The 23,900-nt window shown below is 42.7% G+C and overlaps 1 protein-coding gene across 11 annotated transcripts; it reads left to right on the forward strand.

Moving 5' to 3' along the window:
• The first annotated feature begins 1,472 nt into the window (after positions 1–1,472).
• Positions 1,473–23,501, forward strand: LOC110491940 (SLIT-ROBO Rho GTPase-activating protein 3). 11 transcript variants are annotated; one of them, XM_090202694.1, is made up of 22 exons: positions 1,473–1,726; positions 9,517–9,600; positions 10,026–10,197; positions 10,483–10,648; positions 10,939–11,001; positions 11,199–11,303; positions 11,379–11,507; positions 13,954–14,175; positions 14,269–14,370; positions 14,533–14,766; positions 14,924–15,008; positions 15,434–15,479; positions 15,573–15,672; positions 15,758–15,818; positions 15,930–16,007; positions 16,568–16,696; positions 16,810–16,915; positions 17,606–17,833; positions 17,941–17,978; positions 18,141–18,306; positions 21,964–22,012; positions 22,266–23,501. In XM_090202694.1, the coding sequence occupies exons 2-22, from the start codon at positions 9,540–9,542 to the stop codon at positions 22,428–22,430; spliced, it is 2,505 nt and encodes an 834-aa protein (XP_090058820.1). In that variant the 5' UTR covers positions 1,473–1,726; positions 9,517–9,539; the 3' UTR covers positions 22,431–23,501. The 11 variants fall into 11 exon arrangements, with proteins under 11 accessions (XP_090058820.1, XP_090058817.1, XP_021421498.2 ...); XM_021565823.3 differs by lacking the exon at positions 1,473–1,726 and adding an exon at positions 4,394–4,622; XM_021565825.3 differs by lacking the exon at positions 1,473–1,726 and adding an exon at positions 4,403–4,622 and having other exon boundaries at positions 15,434–15,461.
• The last annotated feature ends 399 nt before the right edge of the window (positions 23,502–23,900 follow it).

The raw sequence follows: 23,900 nt of genomic DNA on the forward strand, positions 1-23,900 counted from the left end.
GGCAAAATATGACCATTTAAACATGGCAATTATTTTATTGACCGCATAGGCAACACGAGTTTGAAGTTTGGGGAAGCTTACAATTTATCCTTGTACCATGTCTGATTTTCATAGAACAGTTTAATTTCAATGTTTTAGTTTCTCAATCATTGTCATGAATTAAAAATATATAAAAATAAAAACTCATTACTCACATGTGTTACATGGATCATCCAAACAAAAGACAATGAAACAAATGGACAAATATTGTAAATGATAGTTATGAAATAAAACGAAACTTGTTTCTCACATATGTAGCAGGTTGTGACCTCTGCAAACAACGTTTCCACTCTGAGAATGAGAACAGTAAATTACTAATTAATACATGCATTAACAGAAATGTACTGTATGTAACCAAATGACTGTGATTAATGGTACACTTACTACTGGTGACATATGTAATGGAGAATTGATATAAATAAAATAAAAGGATAAACAATACACACAATTAAACAATGAATGTGCAAGAATTGGCGGGAGACAGCTAAGCCCAGACTCCTATGTCTTCGCCACACACTCCTCCCCTTCTTGTCTCAATATTTTTATTCGTGGATCCCAAGGGAAGCAAGACTTGCCCAAATAATTGACCAAGAAAAGAACTCTGCGTCATAATTTTCTTTCAATTCGCAAGAGGCTGAATGCTTCTCACCTAATAAAGCACCCGAGCGAGCAAAACAGCACCACTCTGTCTATGTGTGTGTAGCCAACCTGATTGATGCTGTCTGGTCAAAAAGAGTATGACATTGTTGCCACCCGTAGCAGACCGTTTGTTTCCTCAAAATGAAAGAGAGGAGGATGGCTTTGGCATTTTTCTAGAAGCAGACCTGGGGTGAATCAACATGTTTTTTCTACTTGCACACACACAGACATAAATAAGACGATAGATAGGAGTGATTATTTAATTTGGGCAAATTTATTTCCATTAACTTCCCTATTGGACCCACAGCTATGTCACTTCTCTCTTGCTCTATTGTTTTTCATATCAACTTTCTTTCGTTTTCCAGAAGCCAAATGCACAGTCCTAGTCATATTAGCAACCCATTCTCGTTGTGACATCTTTAGATTCACCCTCTTCCTAAATTTCGAACAGAGATTTTCATCTCCGTCGCATATGGAACCGCGTTATCAGGTGCACTTTTTGGAATGGGGTTTTCCCGCAAATTGCATTTTGGCAAAGGTTTGAAAACTGTCTGCTTCCTTACAGGAGTTGCATGTTCTGTTAATATGCATTACCATAATCTAAATGTGATTTCTGTCATTCTGAGCACCGCGGGCGGACGCCCTAATGGGATATGCATGCCTATGGATCCGGCAAATTTCTCAAATGGCCAGTAGGCTAAATTAAAATCTGTTGTTCAGGGCCACATTTCCTGAACGAAAACCCTGATTCACACTAGTGCTGTTTTAATGTTGCAGATGGACATGTGATATATAGAGCTTACAATTCTATCTGACAGTCATTCCTGTTGTACACATTTCTATTTGAATTTTCTGTAATGTTGCTCCCTTCTAAATGAGCCCCTGAGCCAGTAACTCTGTTCCTGTCTTCATTACAATTGACAGCACAGACTGATAGATACCATGGTAACATCATTAGAAGAATTGACCTCCAGGACTGGACTGATACCATGGTAACATCATTATCATCATTAGAAGAATTGACATCACAGACTGAACTGATACCAAGGTAATACATACCCGAAGCATCCATCACCCTCACACACTGTTGTATTTAGCCTGCCCTGTGGTACCATCTCTCTCACATTCTACAAGGTGTTGAAGTACACCAACATGATGTCTTCAACAGGATGTCCTGAGATACATTTAAACAACAGATACAGTACCAGTCAAACGTTTGGATACACCTACTCATTCAGGGGTTTTTCTACAAAGTAAAATAATAGTGAAGACATCAAAACTATGAAATAACAAATATGGAATCATGAAGTAACCAAAAAAAGTGTTAAACAAATCAAAATATATTTTATATTTGAGATTCTTCAAAGTAGCCACCCTTTGCCTTGATGACAGCTTTGGACACTCTTGGCATTCTCTCAACCAGCTTCACCTGGAATGCTTTCCAACAGTCTTTAATGAGTTCCCACATATGCTGAGCACTTGTTGGCTGCTTTTCCTTCACTCTGTGGTCTGACTTCTCCCAAACCATATCAATTGGGTTGAGGTCGGTTGATTGTGGAGGCCAGGTCATCTGATGCAGCACTCCATCACTCTCTTTCTTGGTCAAATAGCCCTTACACAGCCTGGAGGTGTGTTGGGTCATTGTCCTGTTGAAAAACAAATGATAGTTCCACTAAGCCCAAATCAGATGGCATGGCGTATCGCTGCAGAATGCTGTGATAGCCATGCTGGTTAAGTGTGCCTTGAATTCTAAATAAATCACTGACAGTGTCACCAGCAAAGCACCCCCACACCACCACACCTCCTCCTCCATGCTTCATTGTGGGAAATACCGTTCACCCACAACACATCTCCCAAAGACATGGCGGTTGGAACAAAAAATCTCAAATTTGGACTCATCAGACGAAAGGACAGAGTTCCACCGGTCTAATGTCCATTGCTAGTGTTTCTTGGCCCAAGAACGTCTCTTCTTCTTGGTGTCCTTTAGTAGTGGTTTCTTTACAGCAATTGACCATGAAGGCCTGATTCACACAGTCTCCTCTGAACAGTTGATGTTGAGATGTGTCTGTTACTTGAACTCTGTGAAGCATTTATTTGGGCTGCAAGTTCTGAGGCTGGTAACTCTAATGAACTTATCCTCTGCAGCAGAGGTAACTCTGGGTCTTCCTTTCCTATAGCGGTCCTCATGACAGCCACTTTCATCATAGCACTTGATGGTTTTTGAGACTGCACTTGAAGAATCTTTCAAAGTTCTTGAAATTTTCCGAATTGACTGACCTTCATGTCTTAAAGTAATGATGGACTGTCATTTCTCTTTGCTTATTTGAGCTGTTCTTGCCATAATATGTACTTGGTATTTTACCAAATAAGGTTATCTTCTGTATAGCACCCCTACCATGTCACACACAACTGATTGGGGGGCGGTTAGACTAGTAACCGGAAGGTTGCAAGTTCACATCCCCGAGCTGATAAGGTACAAATCTGTCGTTCTGCCCCTGAACAGGCAGTTAACCCACTGTTCCTAGGCCGTCATTAAAAATAAGAATTTGTTCTTAACTGACTTGCCTAGTTAAATAAAAAAATATATATTTAAAAAAAATGGCTCAAATGAAGGAAAGAAATTCCACAAATTAACTTTTATCATGGCACTCCTGTTCATTGAAATGCATTCCAGATGACTACCTCATGAAGCTGGTTGAGAGAAACCCTGGCCAATATAAAATACATTTTGATTTGTTTAGAAAGAAAAAGAAAAACAATGGAATGAGTAGGTGTGTCCAAACTTTTGACTGGTATTGTACATTTTCTCAGAAAACTGGAAAAAGACTCTACTCTCTTTCATGGAAATAAAAACCATTTTGAGAAGTGTTTTGGGGATTGTGCACAAAAGGAAAATTTGGTTTAATGTTGCGTAGCTCACAGTTTCAGAAGGAAACTCTAAAGAAGGATAGACTTCTTGAGAAAGGGGAAGAAATAAACTTAGCAATGCATCAACATTTAAACCAACATTTATACCATACAACATTTATACCGAAAACTACAGTCAAAACAAAATATAGATCTGTTAGAAGCCACTTTCAGTTAACAGTCCGCTATTTAATGTGTCTTAGTTGGAAGGGAGGGAAGGAAATACACAGGAAGTTAGAAGTGAGAAAGAAGAGTGTTTGACAGTTCTCAGCTTGTACAGCAATATTTTTTAGACATTCAGTAAAACTCTTCCCTTCTCTTAACCACAGGCATACAGTTCTGTTTTCGCGCATGATCTGGTATCTTCACACCTTGCAAAGGCATGACAACACTGTCACTTCACTCTGCACCATTGTTTCTGGTAAACAATATTAGCTATAAGAGTAAGCAAACTACTGCTCTCTAGTCATGCATAGTATCAGGATTATATCATGTTATATGTGGAGAACATGCTCGTTCAGTGAGATGATATGAATGTGTTTTGTCGTGACATGGTGGGTGGATTTGGCACCACCATTTTAGGACGTGTTACACAATTAAGTGCAATGCTCTCATCAAGTATATTAGTTACTCAGAGTAAGAGATCGGTGGTAAGACTAAATACGGTAATTATAGATGACAGCGCTTACTCTTACTCAGGCTATGTGTGTTACTTCTATACACATGAACTCATAGGGGAAAGTGGATGGAATGACGAGGGAGGGGAGAAGAGGGGGGTGATGAGGAGGAGGGGGTGTGGCTTGAATTAGAAGCTTTCACTCTTCACAACTCTTTCACAAGCTGTCACAGGATGTCTCCGAGAGTGTGTCAGGGGGCAACGGAACAGAGTGTGTGTGTCTGTGACAGAGAGAGAGAGAGAGAGAGAGAGCACCCAGGTGTGTGTATTTAACGTAAGGAGGAGGAAGAGAGAAGTTATCGTTTGGAGATAAATGTTACTGACTGTGGAAAAGAAGAGTATTAAAACTAATTTCAGCCAGGTAAGAATCACATTTTCATGACAGAATAACTAGGCCGTTTAATTCCCATTTTGTGAGGTTACTTTTTCAGTACTTCCTGTGAATGTGGTTTATTTGCTGTTTGCCAGTTATGAATACTGTATTCCTCAATTTGCATCTCACCCCACTGTGACCTTTATGTGTGGTTGTGGTTGGACCATAACCTGGGAAACACCTAATTAGTACATATGGCAACACATGTAACAATGACATTCATTACCAATGAAACGCTGTGTTTGCCTTGCAGCCTTGCGTTGCAGAGGCAGTTGCAGTGTGTTCGGTGTGGTGCGTCAATTTGATTTATTGATCGTATGCGTCACACTGTGTGCGTCGACACGGCTTGACAAAAATGGTAGCAGAAGGTGAATGTTGAACTTCTGTTGCACACATATCCAGATGATGCTGTGTTCGAAGTGTGAGCCTTAGATCAAATCAAATTCGATCAGATACAGCAACTACAAAAGGGTCTTCCAGTTAAAAACTGACCAGTGAATGTCAGTTAAGAATTGGTACCCTGCTTACGTCCTGATGATGATGGCAATAAACTCCAATTCCTGTTGGGTGATTCAATGATGATCACATAGTGAAGGAATGGAGAGAAGGAGAAAGGAAAGGTTGACAAAGCTGTAAAGACAACGTGCTGCCTGTACAACATCTGCTTTCTAAAAATGCATTTTCTTAAGCGAGACGACATGTGTTACAAATTCCAAATGGAGATGCAATAGACCTATAGGGGAACCTACAGGCACATACATAGATCAACCGATAGGCATGCCTATCTAGATGGACTGAAGAAATCACAGGCAAAGGTTGTTTTGTTTGTTAAAAGAAATGAAAGGGAGTGAAATTGGGAAGACTGTAAAACAGCTGTGTGACATGTGGAAGTGAATTGTAAGTTAAGAGAATGCTTTTTGAAAAGAGAAGAGGAAGTTAGTTGCCAGTGAAGAGTGAGAGAGTGATAAGAGAGACGGAGAGAGAGAAGTCAAGTGACTGGTTAAGGGAGGTCAAGTGAGTCCTAATTTGCTCCTGGGTGCGTGTGTGTGTGTGTGTGTGTGTGTGCATGTGCGCGTGTGTGTGTGCCCCTGACACAGGAAACACCACCCCTGTCTTCCCCTTTCAAAAGATCACTAGAGGTGTCTCTATGTGACAGACAGACAACAGAGAAACAGAGAGGCAGGACAGATGCCAATAATATGAACTACTAACTTCATGAAGGGCAATTCAAATGCAGTTCTTAACCATAAGTCCAGGCAGTGATCATGTACTGACTGATTAAGCTCTCAATCAAATCGTTCCCCTAAAGGTAACCGCATTCCCCATGTCCTCATTTTTCTATTTCTCTTGTTTTTCCTCTGTATTGTTGGGAAGGGCTCCTCAGTAAACATTTCACTGTTAGTCTACCAATAATACTAACTTCATAAATGGCGGTTGAACTGTAGTTAACTGATCCACTACTTCTAAGGCCTTTAACAGTGCCTAACATAAGGAATAACAAACAACATAAATCCAGAAAGACTTCTCTTTTCTCTCATCCACTGGACAAGTTAATGACTCTGGATCCAACGTAAGGGAATCCAACGTAGAGGAAGAATGGAAAATTATGTTGGATCATCAGATCACTATTATGCCAACAACACCAGGCCTATGCTATTGAACAGAAAAGCAACATTGGCTGGCTGGGTCTGACTGTCATGAAATTATATAGTCATAAACCAGTAACTGTAGTTAATAGTTTGGAAACTGATATAATCTGCAAATCATGTCAACATGAATTGAAGGATTATGTGTGCTGTGTCTTGTCTGGCTGTGCGCGGCAGTAGCCCCGAGACTGCCGCGCAGCTCCCCCAGGGACTGCCACGCAGAAATATCAGCCCACAGAGAGAAACAGGAGATTGTGACTTGAGTTTCGCCATCAGCTGGAAGACTGTGTCCCTTCTTGATTCTTGGTCAGCGTCAGTTGGAGGAAAGAGAGGGTGGAGGGATGATGAGAGGCGAACCCTCAGTCTGCTGCTCTCTCTCCATCAGCTGAGACTGACCATCAGATTCAGGCACCATTAGCCCAATAAAAATAGAAAGCAAATTATTTAAATGTATGCTCACTATATGATCACACTATTACCATTGTGATCATATAGTCTACCTCAAATGTTGAAAGATAATTGAAAAAAATGTCCCGAACAGCAATTGGCAGGGCAATTCAAGCAAAGCCAATATGCAGTGATAATATATTGGGCCTATAACTTACTTCACAAACCTCATTGCTACAGTACTGTTTTTTGATTGGTTAATGTTGCATAGGCTTACCTTTTTTAAGTCATGTATAAAACAAAATCTCAGCAGTAGATCTCGGCTTGCATTTTGACTTAAAGTGATCTTGACTCAGAAAAGGTTGGTGACCACTGTTCTCAAGTTGTCCCAGTTAACACTATCAACATCTCCTTTTACTGTGGCTAATTGTGATCGAATCGATGACATATTAGCCACTTTCAACGCAACATACCGAAACAAAACAAACTACACAAGAGATTTTGTTGTAGGCAGAAGACATCCGAGAAGGATTCTATTACACACATTACTCAGCCCATAGACCGGTGCGGCCATTTACAGTGCATTCAGAAAGTATTCAGACCCTTTGACTTTTTCCAACTTTTTGTTCCATTACAGCCTTATTCTAAAATGATGGGGTACACACACTACCCCATAATGACAAAGTAAAAATAGTTTTTGTTTTAATTTTAGCAAATGTATTAAAAATAAAAAACAGAAACATCTTATTTATATAAGTATTCAGACCCTTTGCTATGAGACTTGAAATTGAGCTCAGCTGCATCCCTTTTCCATTGATCATCCTTGAGATGTTTCTACAACTGATTGGAGTCCACCTGTGGTAAATTCCATTTATTGGGCATGATTTGGAAAGGCAGACACCTTTCTATATAATGTCCCATAGTTAACAGTGCACGTCAGAGCAAAAACCCAGCCATGAGGTCGAAGGAATTGTCCGTAGAGGTCCAAGACAGGATTGTGTCGAGGCACAGATCTGGGGAAGCGTACCAAAGTTTACCAAAAGGCACATTGGAGTTTACCAAAAGGCACATTAAGACACTCAGACCATGAGAAACAAGATTCTCTGGTTTGATGAAACCAAGATTGAACCCTTTGGCCTGAATGCCAAGCGTCACGTCTGGAGGAAACCTCAACCATCCCTATGATGAAGCATGGTCATGGCAGCATCATGCTGTGTGGGGACTGGGAGACTAGTCAGGATCGAAGCAAAGATGAACGGAGCAAAGTGCAGAGGGAAAAAAATGATTTAATCAATTTTAGAATAAGGTTGTAACGTAACAAAATGTAGAAAAAGTCAAGGGGTCTGAATACTTTCCGAATGCATTGTACATTGAACTGGACTGTGTTTACAGCATGATCAGTCGTGAGTAGATGCGCTTGTTTTGAGATCAAAGTGAGAGCTGCATATAGCCGCGTGTGCACATTTAGTTAATATCCTTTACTTGTTCCTAGGCCGTCATTGAAAATAAGAATGTGTTCTTAACTGACTTGCTTAGTTAAATAAAGCTAAAATAAAAAGTGAGTTATTAGCCCAGTTATAGATCACTTGTAGTCAGCAATAGGGGAGTGATTGCTTTCAACAAGAGCACAAATGTGTAAATTACTAGACATCTTTGAAAAGCGAGTCAGATAAAGAGCTTTTTTTGTTGTATTTTGAGACAGACTTGAATAAGCTAAGTAGCTAATAGGCAGAGGGTACAGTAGCACGATGTGTCTGATCCTCTGTAATAATGTTATGGGAATAATAATTTGTTTTATTTTGTAATGTAGTTTCTTGCATCAAACAACAAAACAACATTTTCAGTCACCTCTTTGCAGGTTAATGTCAAGCCCTGTATGATTTTTTTTCTTTTCAAAAGTCTCATGGAATGTAAGATATTGAACACCACACATTTGTTGCTACTGTAAACTGAATGATAAAACAGCTATTTCCATGTTAAAATGTTATGGGATGCATTTTCTCCATTGTTTTTGATGGTAAGCCACTTTGGTAGGCCTACATTATGATCAAATAGCCACAATAGCCTACAAGGCCACTGTTAAAACTGTAACTTAAAGTGGGTACATCCTCAGTGTTCACAGTAAACGCACGCATAGAATTTTCACGCCGTTCGAGTTTGCGCTCAGCAGACCTGAAATGTGCTCGGTGCCGAAAAAAATGAGAGGTTACATTGCTTACAGTTACTAAATCTATTAGTGAAACCACCTGTAGCTTGTAAAACGAACATCCCCTCGGTGACAGTGCTGTGTACCATGTGGCGGTGGCAAAGTATTATTTATAGAGCAGCTGAAATGTTTCTGTTGCTATTTTTCGCACAGCATACGACAGTTATGCAGCAGCGGGAGCAGAGCGGCGCGTTACATGCCAACTGGCTTTCTACGCAGCTAGGCTGGCTTGAACTAGATGTGTTACAGTAAGAGAATACTGTTTACAGTCACTCTATTTCAGTCAGTCTATCCCAGGCCGTCTATCTCTAATACGTGGATACTGTGGAGTCCGTCGGTCTGCATTGTAAACAAAGAGTGTCACAGAGCGTTGTTACTAAGTGTTTGGGACAGAATGTATCAAGACGCGGCAGGGTAGTGTACACTACAAGTATAGACAGAAAGGTTTTCAAGAGTTAGGTCAATAATCAAGTGGACTTTGTCCCGGATGAAGGGTCATTAGCTGCACACATACATATACTCTCTAAGAAGCATGGGTACAGTGAGGGTTTTTGCCAGGAACTAGGTAGCAGGTTGGTTGTAAGGTTTCAGGTTGAACTATCGCAGAAAACCTTGTGGAATTATTGGCATCTCTTTGCAACAGGGTTTCACCCTGCCAGAGCAACAATGACGTCAAATGTGAAGCTGAGAAAAGTGGGTGTTCTAGACTATGACACACAAATCAAAGGTAAGGGAACTCCTCGCTACTGTTTTTACCCTCTAATGTTACTCTACTGTACTGCTCATATTTAATGTTTTTCTTCTCACCGCTCTCCGGTTGGTACATCATAGTTCTAGTTCCATGCATGTCTGTCTAGTCACAGACTGAGTCCATATGAAATGCTTATTGACTGTAAACACATTGGACTCAATGGTACAACACAACCGTCACCTTCGGCATTTGGTTGAAGGTCTACATGTACAGGACATGGAAGTGTAGAACTCAGTCACTCTTCAAAGTCAGTAAACAAAATGGAGGCATTCCTCTGTATATCTCTCCACTTCCCTCTTTCTTTCTCTCTCCTGCTCTCGCGCTCTCTTTCTCCCCCCCCCCCCCCCCCCTCTCTCTCTCTCTCACCTTCCTCCCTCCCACTCTCCCGCTCCCTCCCCAAGAGGTGCGTTGTCAGTTGTTGGACCAGTTGAAGGTGTTGGACCTGCAATTGGAGCAGAAATCTCAGCAGCTTCAGGACCTGACAGACTACCTGCGAAGACGCAGTGAGATAGAAGGGGAGTATGCACGCTCGCTTGACAAATTGTCTGAGAGGTTCACCTCCAAAATCAAAAGGTAAATTGCTCCAAGTTCTGTTCGTGCTATGTCTGTTAGTCCTATGGTCATTGAGTTGGCAAGATGTCACAAACAGATCTGGGATCAGGCTAGAGTTGAGGTGGTCTTTATGTCTCTGAATCCACTCTACAAATGACATGTTTCCCAGACACAGATTAAGCCTATTCCAGAACTAAAAAACAGTGTTTTTTAATTTTCTATTCTAGTATTTTCCATTCTAGTATTTTCCATTCTAGTAAATTTATGGTTAAACCATGGCCCTTTCCCTGTGCCTCTATCTTTCAGGAAGGAGCCCTGTAGTGGCCAGTCTGTGGCCCAGTGTTGGCTGGTGCTCTTGGCTCAGACCAGACAGGAGAGCAGAGACCACAGTGGTCTGAGTGAAATCTGTAGGACCACCCTAACAGAGCCCCTTACTCACTGTCTGGACATCACACAGCGCCTGGCCAAGAGGGTACTGCTCCATCTTCATTTGATTCATTCAGCCAGGATAGTCCGCTCAGTAACATTTGCACTATTTTACAGGGAGTCCTGGGGAGTCATATTCCTATGTCTAATCTGTACATTTCTCAATCTCTAATCTGTCTCTATCTCAGTCTCAAATCTGTCTCAATCTCTAATCTGTCTCAATCTCCATCTCTAATCTCTCTCTCTCCATCTCTAATCTGCCTCTATCTTTGCCTCGGCCTCTGTTTCATTCTCTAGTCATCTAACACATTTATTGGTTGATCTCTTTATTTCCAGAGTAAAGATGTCTGTACCCAGTTACAGGATGGTCTACTGAAAGTCACCACCGAGCTACAGACAGTAAGTCCAACATGTGTGGGAAACAGACACCAGTTAAGAAACAAAGTATGACATATTTTCTAAAATAGGACACGGTGAGATATAAAGTAGTTGTCTTGGTATTTGCATGATATGACGTATTGATGGAGGTTCTCTCTGTGTGTGTGTGTGCATGTGTGCTTCAACGTTTGTGTGTGTGTGTTTCTCCTGGCTTGCAGGCATGGAGGACCTACTACCAGTACCATTCAGATTATGTGTCTGCAGAGGGAAAGCTGAAGGAAGCAGAGAAACAGAAACAAGGCGCTTCTAAGAAGATAGAGAAAGTAAAGAACAGCTCACATCCCTTTTTTCAAAGTGTGTGTGTGTGTGTAATGGCTCATTCCGATGTGTGTTTCCAGAGACAGTGTAAAGTGCAGGAGATTCAGCTGAAGTGCACCAAGGCTCGAAACGACTACCTCCTCAACCTAGCTGCAGCCAACGCTTCCATGAACAAGTACTATCTCCAGGACATCTCCTCACTCATAGATGTGAGTGGTGCTTCACAGCTGCTGTCTGGCGCCAATAGGGAAGACACTGGATTGTACTGAAAAGAACCAGCCATAATACACAATGACTGCAATGCAATGATGCAAACTCAGCGGCCTTGTGGTAAGAGTGTCTGCCCTGAGATTGAAAAGATGGCAGTTCGATCCACGGCCGAGTCATATCAGAGATTGTAAAAATGGGATCCGAGGCGTCTCTGCCTGGCACTAAGCATTAAGGAGATAGATTAAGGGAAAGGCCCTGCGATAGACTAGCGTCCTGTCCAAGGGGTGTACTTGGACATCGCACTACAGAAACAAGAGATAGGCTCCTGCTTCTATGAGCCGTTCTGGCTCACACAAGCCAAGGTTTACTACAATACTTTACAATACAATGTGCATCCAACATGTTATCTACAAGCAGGGTTGGGGTCAAGTCCATTCAGTTAAATTAAATTCAGGAAGCAAACTGAAATACGCCATGAAAGTGACGCGGCAAGTAGTTTGGATTTTTTGTATGCTTTTTGAATAGCCTTTAATGGGCAAAAATGTAACACAATGCTCTTCAGCACAAAAATGTCATAAAAGATGTCTGGCAGAAGTAGATTTATCCATAAACAAAAATATAATTTTAGATTTACGCTACCGGTCAAAGTTTTAGAACACCTACTCATTCCAGGGTTTTTCTTTATTTTTTATATTTTCTGCATTGTAGAATAATAGTGAAGACATCAAAACTATGAAATAACACATATGTAGTAACCAAGAAAAGTGTTAAACAAAATATATTTTATATTTGAGATTCTTCAAATAGTCACCCTTTTCCTTGATGACAGCTTTGTACACTCTTGGCATTCTCTCAATCAGCTTCATGAGGTAGTCACCTGGAATGCATTTCAATTAACAGGTGTGCCTTCTTAAAAGTTCATTTGTGGAATTTCTTTCCTCCTTAATGCGTTTGAGTCAATCAGTCACTTTAAGACATGAAGGTCAGTCAATACAGAACATTTGAAGAACTTTGAAAGTTTCTTCAAGTGCAGTCGCAGAAACCATCAAGGGCTATGATGAAACTGCCTCTCATGAGGACCGCCACAGGAATGGAAGACCCAGAGTTACCTCCAAAATTGCTGCCCAAATAAATGTTTCACAGAGTTCATGTAACTCTGTGTGAATCAGGACTTCATGGTCGAATTGATGCAAAGAAACCACTACTAAAGGACACCAATAAGAAAAAGAGACTTGCTTGGTCCAAGAAACTCGAGCAATGGACATTAGACCGGTGGAGATTTCTGGTTCCAACCGCCGTGTCTTTGTGAGACGTGGTGTGGGTGAACGGATGATCTCCGCATGTGTATTTCCCACCGTGAAGCATGGAGGAGGAGGTGTGATGGTGTGTGGGTGCTTTTATTTGTCACATACACATGGTTAGCAGATGTTAATGCGAGTGTAGCGAAATGCTTGTGCTTCTAGTTTCGACAATGCAGTAATAACCAACGAGTAATCTAACCTAACAATTTCACAACCACTACCTTATACACACAAGTGTAAAGGGATGAGGAATATGTACATAAACAAATATGAATGAGTGATGGTACAGAACGTCATAGGCAAGATGCAGTAGATGGTATCGAGTACAGTATATTCATATGAGATGAGTAATGTAGGGTATGTAAACATTATATTACGTGGCATTGTTTAAAGTGGCTAGTGATACATTTTTTACATGAATTTTTCCATTATTAAAGTGGCTGGAGTTGAGTCAGTATGTTGTCAGCAGCCACTCAATGTTAGTGGTGGCTGTTTAACAGTCTGATGGCCTTGAGATAGAAGCTGTTTTTCAGTCTCTCGGTCCCTGCTTTGATGCACCTGTACTGACCTCGCCTTCTGGATGATAGCGGGGTGAACAAGCAGTGGCTCGGGTGGTTGTTGTACTTGATGATCTTTATGGACTTCATGTGACATTCGGTGGTGTAGGTGTCCTGGAGGGCAGGTAGCTTGCCCCCGGTGATGCGTTGTGCAGACCTCACTACCCTCTGGAGAGCCTTACGGTTGTGGGCGGGGCAGTTGCCATACCAGGCGGTGATACAGCCCAACAGGATGCTCTCGATTGTGCATCTGTAAAAGTTTGTGAGTGCTTTTGGTGACAAGCCGAATTTCTTCAGCCTCCTGAGGTTGATAGTTTTGATGTCGTCGCTATTATTCTACAATGTAGAAAACCCCTTGAATGCGTAGGTGTCCTCAAAATTATGACCGGTAGTGTACCTTATTTGACCGCATTTTCATGGATTTCTTGAAATAATCTTGAAGTTCATTCAAAAGACCATGGACATGAATATTACGTAGGAACGTCAGTTTGCTTCCTGAATTGACTGTATTGAAATGTATTTGACCCAAACCCTGCCTACGACATAAACACATCGTCTTATCCCAGTGTCATCTCTGTCTCTCTCAGTGTTCAGATGTGGGCTACCACCTGTCTCTGTCCCGTGTGCTGTTGGCCTACCTGTCCAGCCGGTCCTGGGATCAGCAGAACTTGAGTGTAGGGCTGCAGCAGCTCCAAAGTGCTGTGTCTGGACTGGACCAGAGTCAGGACAGAGACAACCTGCTACAGACACACACCAACACCTTCTGTCTGCCCCTCCGCTTCCACTTCCAGCCACACGACGGAGACCAGGTAGAGTGTGTGGCTTGTGTATCTCGACGTCACATGTCTTTGCTCCCACCTGTCTGATATCCCCTGAATCTTCCCTGTCTCTGTTCCTCTCAGGTGTTTGAGGTGAGTGCAGAGCAGGAGATTAGGGGTGAGATGGAGACCAGGTTCCAACAGCTACAATCTAAACTCACCGGGTTCACCCAGGAAACGGAGGAGGTAAAGTCCAGTCCACCCAATCAAATGTATAAAGCCTTTATCAACTGTTGACACAAAATGCTTTACAGTAACCGGGCCATGACTCCCTCAAAAGCTTAAAATCGACCTTGTAGTGGATAAAATGGATTCCAATATATTCACTACACACTTTCTCCCTCCTAGGCAGATAAGACTCTACGGGCGGCCCGCGTTACCCTGCTGGAAGGTATCAGTGATGATGACCTAGATCCTCCACCCTCCAGCAGCCAGACCCAGGGCTCCCAGGTCCATCTTCAGTCCCCGTCTCAGAGCCAAGGTCAGGGGGGAAGCAATGAAAGCCTGACCAGCAGCAGTGGCAGACCTAGTCTGGCCAGACGCAGAGCCAACCTGCAGGAGACTGAGATCCTCTACTGTACTGTGAGTCATTATTAAACTGACTTACACATAAGGGTCAGGCCAAAAGTAGTGCACTATAATAGTGGGGGTTACGGTAATGATGAAAATGAAATACAAGGAAATGACGGTGGTGATGATGATGATGACTTTTTTGAATTGTGTTTGATTCTTCTCTCAGAAAGTGAAGGAGTATCTCTGTAAAAGCTCTCTGGTATCCAAACTACAGGCTAAACATGATCTGCTTAAAGTGGCTGTAGAGAAAGGTACAGCACTAACCACTTCTACAATACGAGAGCTTCGGACAACACGTTTCTATCTGCATTTTTGTCCAAATGTAGTTATTGACATCAGCCTTGTTCTGTTCAATGGTCTCTACTTATACAGTACTCTAAATGCCCCAATTTATGTTGTAAAGTTCAAAAGAATACAAGAACAAAAATAACGGACACCATTTAAACCCAATGAGGGTTCTGAACATTAAAGGCAGAATCCTATTTTTTCAGATAGAACCTAATAGTTCCAAGCTCTTGAATACACACACAACAGTTCGGCATGACTTTGTAGTATAGCCTCATATACAGTACACTCATTGTTGTTCCTTAATTGCCCAAGTGTCATTTTGGCTCTTCATTTCCTGTAATGCAGCTGTTACAGCTATCCTAATTGTTGCTTTTTCTTCCCTTTCTAGCTGAAGCAACCAATGGTCATCAAGCCAGGTCGAGTTACATTCCTCTGTAAGACCTTTATAACTGCCTCATAAGAGTAACATAACAGTTTAGGGCACTGTCTCATAGTCAACTGACTAGCGTGTCTTCTCCCCCCTGTAGTGGGAACTCCAGGAAGTCTGTTCGTGCGAGGATGGCGGGTCAACCTATAATCCAGTTCACCCACAAACTATTCACTGGAGACATGCTCTCGTTCATAAAGGTGCCAGCCTACTGTTGCTTTATGTCTACATCTCATTCTCCTCCTTGGTATCCTGATTTCAATCAACTTCTCCCAATATTCTCAGGCATCGGGCCAAGAGATCCCAGTGGTTGTGGAAAGCTGCATTCGCTTCATCAACCTCAATGGTGAGCCATTGTTGTGCATGTTTGGTGCTGTATATTACAAACAGCTAATGGACTGTAGCATGTATCTATGAAGGTCTTCATGTCTGTCTGTCAATCAATCCTAAACTGTAGGTCTCCACCATGAGGGTATCTTCAGAGTACCAGGGTCTCAGGCCGAGGTCAACAGTCTGAGAGATGCATTTGAGAGAGGTAGGCCCGTCTGCTGTCCCTGTCTGCCGGTTGGTCATTTATTGGAATGAATCTTGTCCGGGAGGCAGCTCTGCAGGATGGTCACTAGTTGGCCTAGCCACAAAGTAATACAATCAGATTTGAAACCTAACCCTAATCTTAACCACACTGCTAACCTTGTCTAACCCTAACCTTAATTGTTTGTTTTTATACGATATAGCCAATTTTGGCTAGCCCATCTGGCAGAAACCGCTCAGCGCTGCCTCCAGGACAATATTCATCCCAATAAACATCAACCTGCTCCTTGCCTGCTGCTCTAGCTGCTTCTAGTACAGACCTGGGTTCAAAGTATCTGTTTCAGATCATTTGTCTTTACTGGATTAAGCTGGCATTGGGCTAAATGTAACCAATGGTATAGTCCCAAAACAGCAAGCTCAGGCAGGCTCAATTGAACAGTCAGAGCATTTAGATAGAAAGTTAATATTATTTTAACCTAGGTCTGGTGTCTATGGAAGCCGTAGTCCAGCGCTGTAGTATTGATCATTAATAATGGTGGGCAATGTGCCCTTGGTTCCCTGTAGGAGAGGACCCCCTGGCAGACAGCAGGTGTGACATGGACTTAGTTGCAGGAGTACTGAAGCTCTACTTCAGAACCCTGGAGAACCCTCTCTTTCCTCAGGACAGCACCAGTCAGCTCCTGGAGTATGCAGGTAAGTGTGTGCGTGGGGGGGTGGGGGTTGTTTGAGTGTGTATATGTGTGCATTGGGTAGCTTTTCATATGCTTTTCCTTAATCTTTCTCCTTGTTGCACCCAACCCTTCCAGAGATTGATAACGAGACAGAGAGAGCAGCTCAACTCAAATCGGTCATCTCCTCCTATCCTCCACCTGTCATCATCGTCATGAGATACCTCTTTGCATTCCTCCATCAGTAAGTATCTTTGTTCTATTTCTAAAACATTGTCCACCAACAAACACTTATTTGGGATTTTTTACTGTCATTGTCAAGAGGAACTAACCATACACTTACCAGACTTACCACAACGCCCTTGCAAATGTCAGTATTGCAAAGAAAACCCTCTGTTCAAAGAAGAGAGAAGCAGCCATTTGATGAGATAGCTCTTTTCTAAAAACACAATCAGGTTGCTTCCCAAATGGCACCCTATTCCCTATATAGGCTCTGGTCAAAAGTGGTGCACTACACTTACAAAAAAAGGGTTCCAAAAGGATTCTTCAGCTGTCCCCATAGGATAAGCCTTTTTGGTTCCAGGTAGAACCCTCTGTGGAAAGGATTTTTCATGGAACCCAAAAGGATTCTACCTGGAACCAAAAAGGGTTATTCAAAGGGTCAGGCAGCCATTTGGTTCAGCACTAAGAGCTTGAACTGTGACATTTCAGCTGTCTTATTATGTTATTCTTCTTCTTTCTCCCTTTCTCTCTCTCTCTCTTTCTGTCTCCTTCCCTCTTTCCCCCTTTTCTTCTCTCTTTCCCTCCCTCCCTACCCCTCTCTCTCCATCCCCTCCCTCTATCTGTCGCTTTCTCTTTCTCTCTTTTTCCCTCTCCCACTCTCTCGCGCTACTTCCCTCCCTCTCTCCCCTTCTATCTCCCCCTCTTCCCCCAGTGTATCCCAGTACAGCGATGAGAACATGATGCAGCCCTATAACTTAGCCGTGTGCTTCGGCCCCAGTCTGGTGCGAGGGTTGCAGGATGAGGATGTTGTTACTCTGCAGCCTCAGATCAACTCTCTGGTGAAGGGCCTCATTTTGCAGCACGAGAGCATCTTCCCCAGCCCGACCGAGCTACAGGGACCGGTGTATGAGAAATGCATGACGCTGGAGCAAGACGACTGGTGACAGAAAACGCATAGATAAATGGACAGCGACCTAGACAAACACACACGCAAGCACATACTCAGGCACATACACTTGATGTTGATCGTCTGTGTTTATTTTGCAGTGAGGAGGGAGAAGGGGATTCAGAAATCCTCAGTAAAGGTGAGAAGGGGCCGGCTGCTAACTTCATGTGTGTTTGAGAACCAGTCATTTGACAAAGGGATATTGTTTTTCCATCTATGCTTTATGAGAAACATAAACCCGAAATCTTGATTGATGTGCATTGTCCCAGTCCAAAAAATGTTATAACTCTTTGTGATCCAGAGTCCGAGTCAAAGGGAGAGCGATCTCGATCCAATAGCAGCTGCAGTTCCAGACCATCCCCAGCAGGAGGGAGTGTGTCCCTTGGAGAAAAGTTCACCATACAGATCCCCATGGCAGGCCCCGCCTTACATGGCAGGCCCCGCTCCCCCCGCTACATACGCAAAGAGTAAGTACTGTCGTGTAATCAAAGTTGTCTGGATGTGAGTAAAATAGCTACTAACGGTGTATCCTCATGAAGGCACATTTATTGCTTCATATTACAAGCCACATGAGAGAGAAAGATGCTTTCCTCACGAACCGCTAAATTCCCACAGGCCCTGATTAGCAAATGCCCAATCAGGATGCTATATTCAGAACACCACATCTTCCCTTTTCAGAGGACAAAGATTAGACTTCCTTTGTCTCAATAGACCTCAAGGGATTATTTTGCTCTCATGTCAGTAGGTCTGTTCCTGTCTAGTTATTCTAGAACATTTATACATCGTCATGAACATATTTTCTGTAAACTTTAACCCAAAATGTCTAATTTCTTTAAACATAAATCTACCCCACAGGTAAGTTAGAACTGTAACAACTTGACAGCTGTTGTTTTGTCTTATTTATTGGTTTTAACTTTGAGCTCAGTAAGATCGTGGTGCTGCATGTTCCCTCAGCACTGTTCCTGTGACTTTTGAGTCAGTCACCCACACCTGTGTTCTAGGTGGGAGTCTGCTGAGGTCGCTGGTTCTGTGACTCTTGTTGAAACCTTGCTGTACTGCACTCATTCTCTCCTTTTCCTTTGAGCTGACCGCAGCTGTGTTTGGGAGTAATGGGTCTAGCAGTGACGGGAGTGTTGGCACTGTGGTTTGAAGCTTTTGTCCCATCAGCAGTTGCCATTCTGGAGTGGAGTTGACTGATAGGCCGGCAAAGCAAGGTAAGGGTCAGCTGCTTTCTTGAGGAGGTTCTTCACCGTCTGAGCTTTCTACTGCTGGACTGCTGGTGACATGGCAAAATCCATACTCGGCAGCGAAGTTGGAAAGGGATCTCCCGGGGAACTGAGGCCCATTGTCCGTAAGCAGGACCTCAGGTACCCCATGGTGGGCAAAGATGGACTTCAGATGAACTACGACGCCCGCAGACTTTGTTAGCGACAGGTTTGCGATCTCCGCATACCTTGAGAAGTAGTCCACCACTAGCACGTAGGTGGTGCTTTTCAGAGTGAACAAGTCCGCGCCCAGTCTTTGCCAGGGTCTCTCTGGAAAGGCGTGATGAAGGTTGTTAGCTTAACTGACTCCTCGGCTAGCGGGATCTGCCAGAAGCCCATGTTCAGTTCAAGCTTGTGAAAGATCTTCGCCCCGGCTAGTGAGCTAAAGTTCTGCTCGACAGTGGGAAGTATGTATTTTTCTCTACACACTGACTCATTGAGACTGGTGAAATCAACACATATCCGGACGTCCCTCTTCTTCATTGGGACAACCACCGTGCCGGCGCAACAGTCCGTGGGCTCCTCCGCTCTGGTGAAAACCTTTCCCGCGCTCTAGCTCATTCTTTTGTTGTTACTGTGTCACCTCGCAGGCAACTTTGATGCTGTTTCACTTCTTCCGTTTGCCTTGCCATCTCAATGGCTCTCTCTAGTGTGAGATCTGTATCTAGCTACATACGTTCTGACAGACGCACGTCTGCTAACCCAATGACTAGCCTGTCTTTAATTAGTTCATCATGCAAAAGTCCATAGTTGCAATATTCTGCTAGGGCATATAAGGCTGTGACAAAATAATCCACGGTTTCATTTTCCCCCGGTCTCCACATGTTAAAGCGGTCTCGCTCATAGATCACATTCTTTTTCACAATAAAGAATGCATGAAATCTCTTATTTGTCCATACTGCTTTTGCTCGAGTTTGTTTAGGTTTAGACCCTTACAAGACGTCCTCTCTCATAGAGTACGAGAGTGTTTACCTGGTTCTCCTCGATAGATTTGTGAAGATTCTCCCGCAATGTCTTCCATGCTGATTAGCCTCCTCGATTCTCCCCCCAAAATCTTTCAACCAGGTACTGTAAGCTAAACTCTGTTAGTAAGTCGTTCTAGTCCACTTCTAACACCATGTCGCGTAATCAAACCTGTCTGTATGTGAGTAAAATAACTACTAACGGTGCATCTTTATGAAGGCACATTTATTGCTAACTTCACGTTGCTTCACATTACGAGCCACATGAGAGAGAGATATGCTTTCCTCATAACACCACAAGTACCATCAAAGATATTTCACCTATTACTGTGGTACCTGTACCACTGAGACTTTAAACCACATTGTAGCCCAGTGGCGGTCAGTGCCGTTTAAGATGAGAGAGGAAAAAAAAATTCCATGAGAATGGCCTTTTTTCTATTACAGCATATTGGATGACTGTTATTCAAATTCCATTCACCCAGTTCAATGTAACAGTAATACGTTTAGGCTACTACATGATACTAAAATTTTCCCTATACCCATCATGAGGTTGCTACAACCTAGCCTATGAATGAAGTTTACAACGTAGTCCCACACAGGTCGAGGGAAATTTGAGGTGACAAACAGTGACACATTCAATACCGCCTTGCACACTCTTGCCTGCGTCTAGATGATATAGGGTGTAATCATTAATCCAACAGTTATAAACGAGTTTCTATTGGACAAATTCAGGTATGTTTACCCCAATTTTGTCCAGTTTGCTTCCGTTTTAAGAAAAGTTTTTCAGCAGAGTCAGCGGAATGAATACCCAGTTCACTTTCATAGCAGCCAGATTGTATTTCTTCTCGCATCTATGTGATCTCCACCTCTCACCTTTTCCCTTCGCTTGTGGACTTCAATGCACAACACATCAGCAGTATGGCGAAAAAACCTCTCCAAGCCAAACCATATCATAACCGCTACACACAGCCTACATCATTGTCACCATGTTAGCTAAAGTAACATCATAGTCAACATAGATAGTAGAACTAACGCGTTAGTAAACTCAATCATGCAGTAACGTTACAGTGTACAGTCAGTAAGCAGTTTAGCACTTACAATGGTGGGCCCCAGAGGCAATAAATTAGGAAAACCAGATACAGTGTTGTGTTGGATAGTCATAGCCAGCTAGCTTTCATAGCATCCTCTGTTTGAGCAGTGTGTTTGAGTAGGCTAAACTACCTAGCTGCATTTGCAAAGTAAGTGAAACTGAAAGTGAAAAAAATTCACAAAATCTCTATCTTTCGCTCTCGCTTTTCCTTCATTTAGGAAGAAATTAATTTAACTGTTCAACTATTGTCTTTCTCTCTCTTTGACTCAACTACTCACCACATTTTATGCACTGCAGCGCTAGCTAGCTGTAGCTTATGCTTTCTGTACTAGATTCATTCTCTGATCCTTTGATTGGGTGGACAACATTTAAGTTCATGTGCAAGAGCTCTGATCGGTTAGAGGATGTCCCCCGGAAGTTGTCATCATAATTACTGTGTAAGTCTATTGCGGGGGGTTAGAACCATGTCTCCTAGGTTTTGTATTGAAGTCAATGTACCCAGAGGAGGACGGAAATAGTTGTCCTCCGGCTACACCATGGTGCTACCCTACAGAGTGCTGTTGAGGCTACTGTAGACCTTCATTGCAAAATCGTTTGTTTTAGTCAATTATTTGCATCCACTGCTGTAGCCATAACTTTGGTAGTAATATGTGCCATCTACTCTGATATTCACAGGGTATTTTTACTAGTTATTGTTGTATTGTTTTAGCACTCAATTTCATAAATTGTAGTGACCTAAATATGCTTAAGCGGGGGACCTGAAATTCTCTCTCTACCCCCTCTCTTTACCCTCTCTGTTTTTCACAGAGCCCAGGACCTGTCATCCAGTGAAGATATAACAGTTCAGGTTGACAAGGTCTGACATGTTTTTCATTAAGCTAATATTTAATATTTTATTTCTGTAATTACCGGCAGCAGCTGTTGCAATTACTGTTGTCATTTTTGAACTCACTAAGCGTGCATAATAAGAGGTTTGCGACCACGCTAGAGGGACTCCACTCCGGTCCAGTGAAGAAAAACATCTCTGTCCTCTATTCTTCTCTTTTTTTCTTCCCTTCATCATTGTCCCCCTCCTCCCTCCTCCCGTATTCCATCTTTTCATCTCACAGGAGGTCTGCCGCCAGATGAGCTCTGTCTTCAAGGAGCTTATCGCTCGACAATCATTCCCTCCTCCATCCTCCTCCACCCCCCCGGTCACCTCGTCCCGCTCTTCCCAACCTCCTCCAGAGCAGAAGAAAGGAGGGGTCGGGCGCAGAAGGGAAAGACCTGTTTAGATCTGACCAACTGGACTGGTAAAAAGAGAGAGGGGACCAGAATGAATTAATGGCTCGATGGATGAATAAATGAATGAGAGGGAATGAAAAGAAGGAGAGAGACAAAAGTCAAGAGACTTAGACAAGATGACACAGTGTAGGATGACAGGTTGTGACAGCAGCCTTTGACAGTGGGATTACAGATGGCTGGGTTACATGAACCGCAGTCAGTTCACTGTACTGTATGAGTCTGCTCAGACAGCAGCCTTCATTGTGAAGCCTGTGAATGGACAGTCACAGACAAAAGGGTTTGACTCCTACTGTGAAGCCTTTTGTTAGTGTGTTTGATACAACACACCCCAATGACCCCCACTCTGATTTTCACTGTAGGGCTGTGTCCCCATTCTCCACACTTTTCCCAAAGTGTGCACTTGCACAGTCCCCGCCATGGATTTGAAAAGCATTGGATTGTAAGCTTTAAGGGGATTCTTGCTATTGCAAGTGGACAGACAGGTTCTGATTCTCACTGTGAAGCCTTTTTTTTGGTTAGCCTGATCCCAGATCTGTATGTGGGACCAGGCTGTGTTTGATAGAACCCCAGTGACCCCAGTGACACACTCCAGTGACCCCAGTGACTTTCAATGCTACACAGTCAATGGCAGATTTTGAGTTGGTATATCATAACTTATTTTACCCACAATGACTTGGAATGTACACTATTATCAGTGTTGTTTGTATTCTATGCTCTTGTGGTTATGAGCCTATGGAGGCCCTCTATGCCCAATGTGTGCAATGCCAACACCAAGACAAGCGCTCACTATCTGATTTGGTCAGTTCACGGTTCATGCTTGGGTAGGCCTATAATTATGAACATTCAACGGCCATATGGTCTTTATCATAGAGATCCTATAAGACATATGTTCTATCAACTTATATCAGATGAAATGTCCATTTTTAACCTGTACCAGCAAGATCTCATGTCTGTGATTGAGTCATTGAGCTACTGATAACGATGAACTTTTAAATGTTGTATTGCTATTTTTATATCGTTTTCTGGATCTGATGATTGTTTGAATAAATGTTTATGTTGAATTTGTTCAGAATTTCCCATGTTACTGTAGGTCTGTACTTCACATTGTACTGGGTACTGAGAAGATATTTGCAGTTATACATTTGCTCACTAGGTGGCAACACCAACTCACAGAGAGGATGCAGTATGTTTGTGTCCTATGTTGTCGGAGGACTGTATGTTCTGGATGGGGGAAACTAATGGGACATGGCTGATGTGCAAATGATTTTTCATTTCTGAATTGGTTAAAATTAGGTTAGGGTTTGGGTTAGGGAAGATTCCGTTTTAAGGTTTGGGCTAGTCATGTTGTCAATGGGAAGCTGGACAGAAAAGTCAGCTGTGGTCTGTCCCGTTCTTGAAATGTCCCGCACTGTCTTCGGTACACTGTGCTCCAACAACATATGCATCCCATTATTAGCTGT

This window comes from Oncorhynchus mykiss, chromosome 16, assembly GCF_057628025.1.
Source record: "Oncorhynchus mykiss isolate SJ-2025 chromosome 16, ASM5762802v1, whole genome shotgun sequence".
In the NCBI taxonomy this organism is placed as follows: Eukaryota; Metazoa; Chordata; class Actinopteri; order Salmoniformes; family Salmonidae; genus Oncorhynchus; species Oncorhynchus mykiss.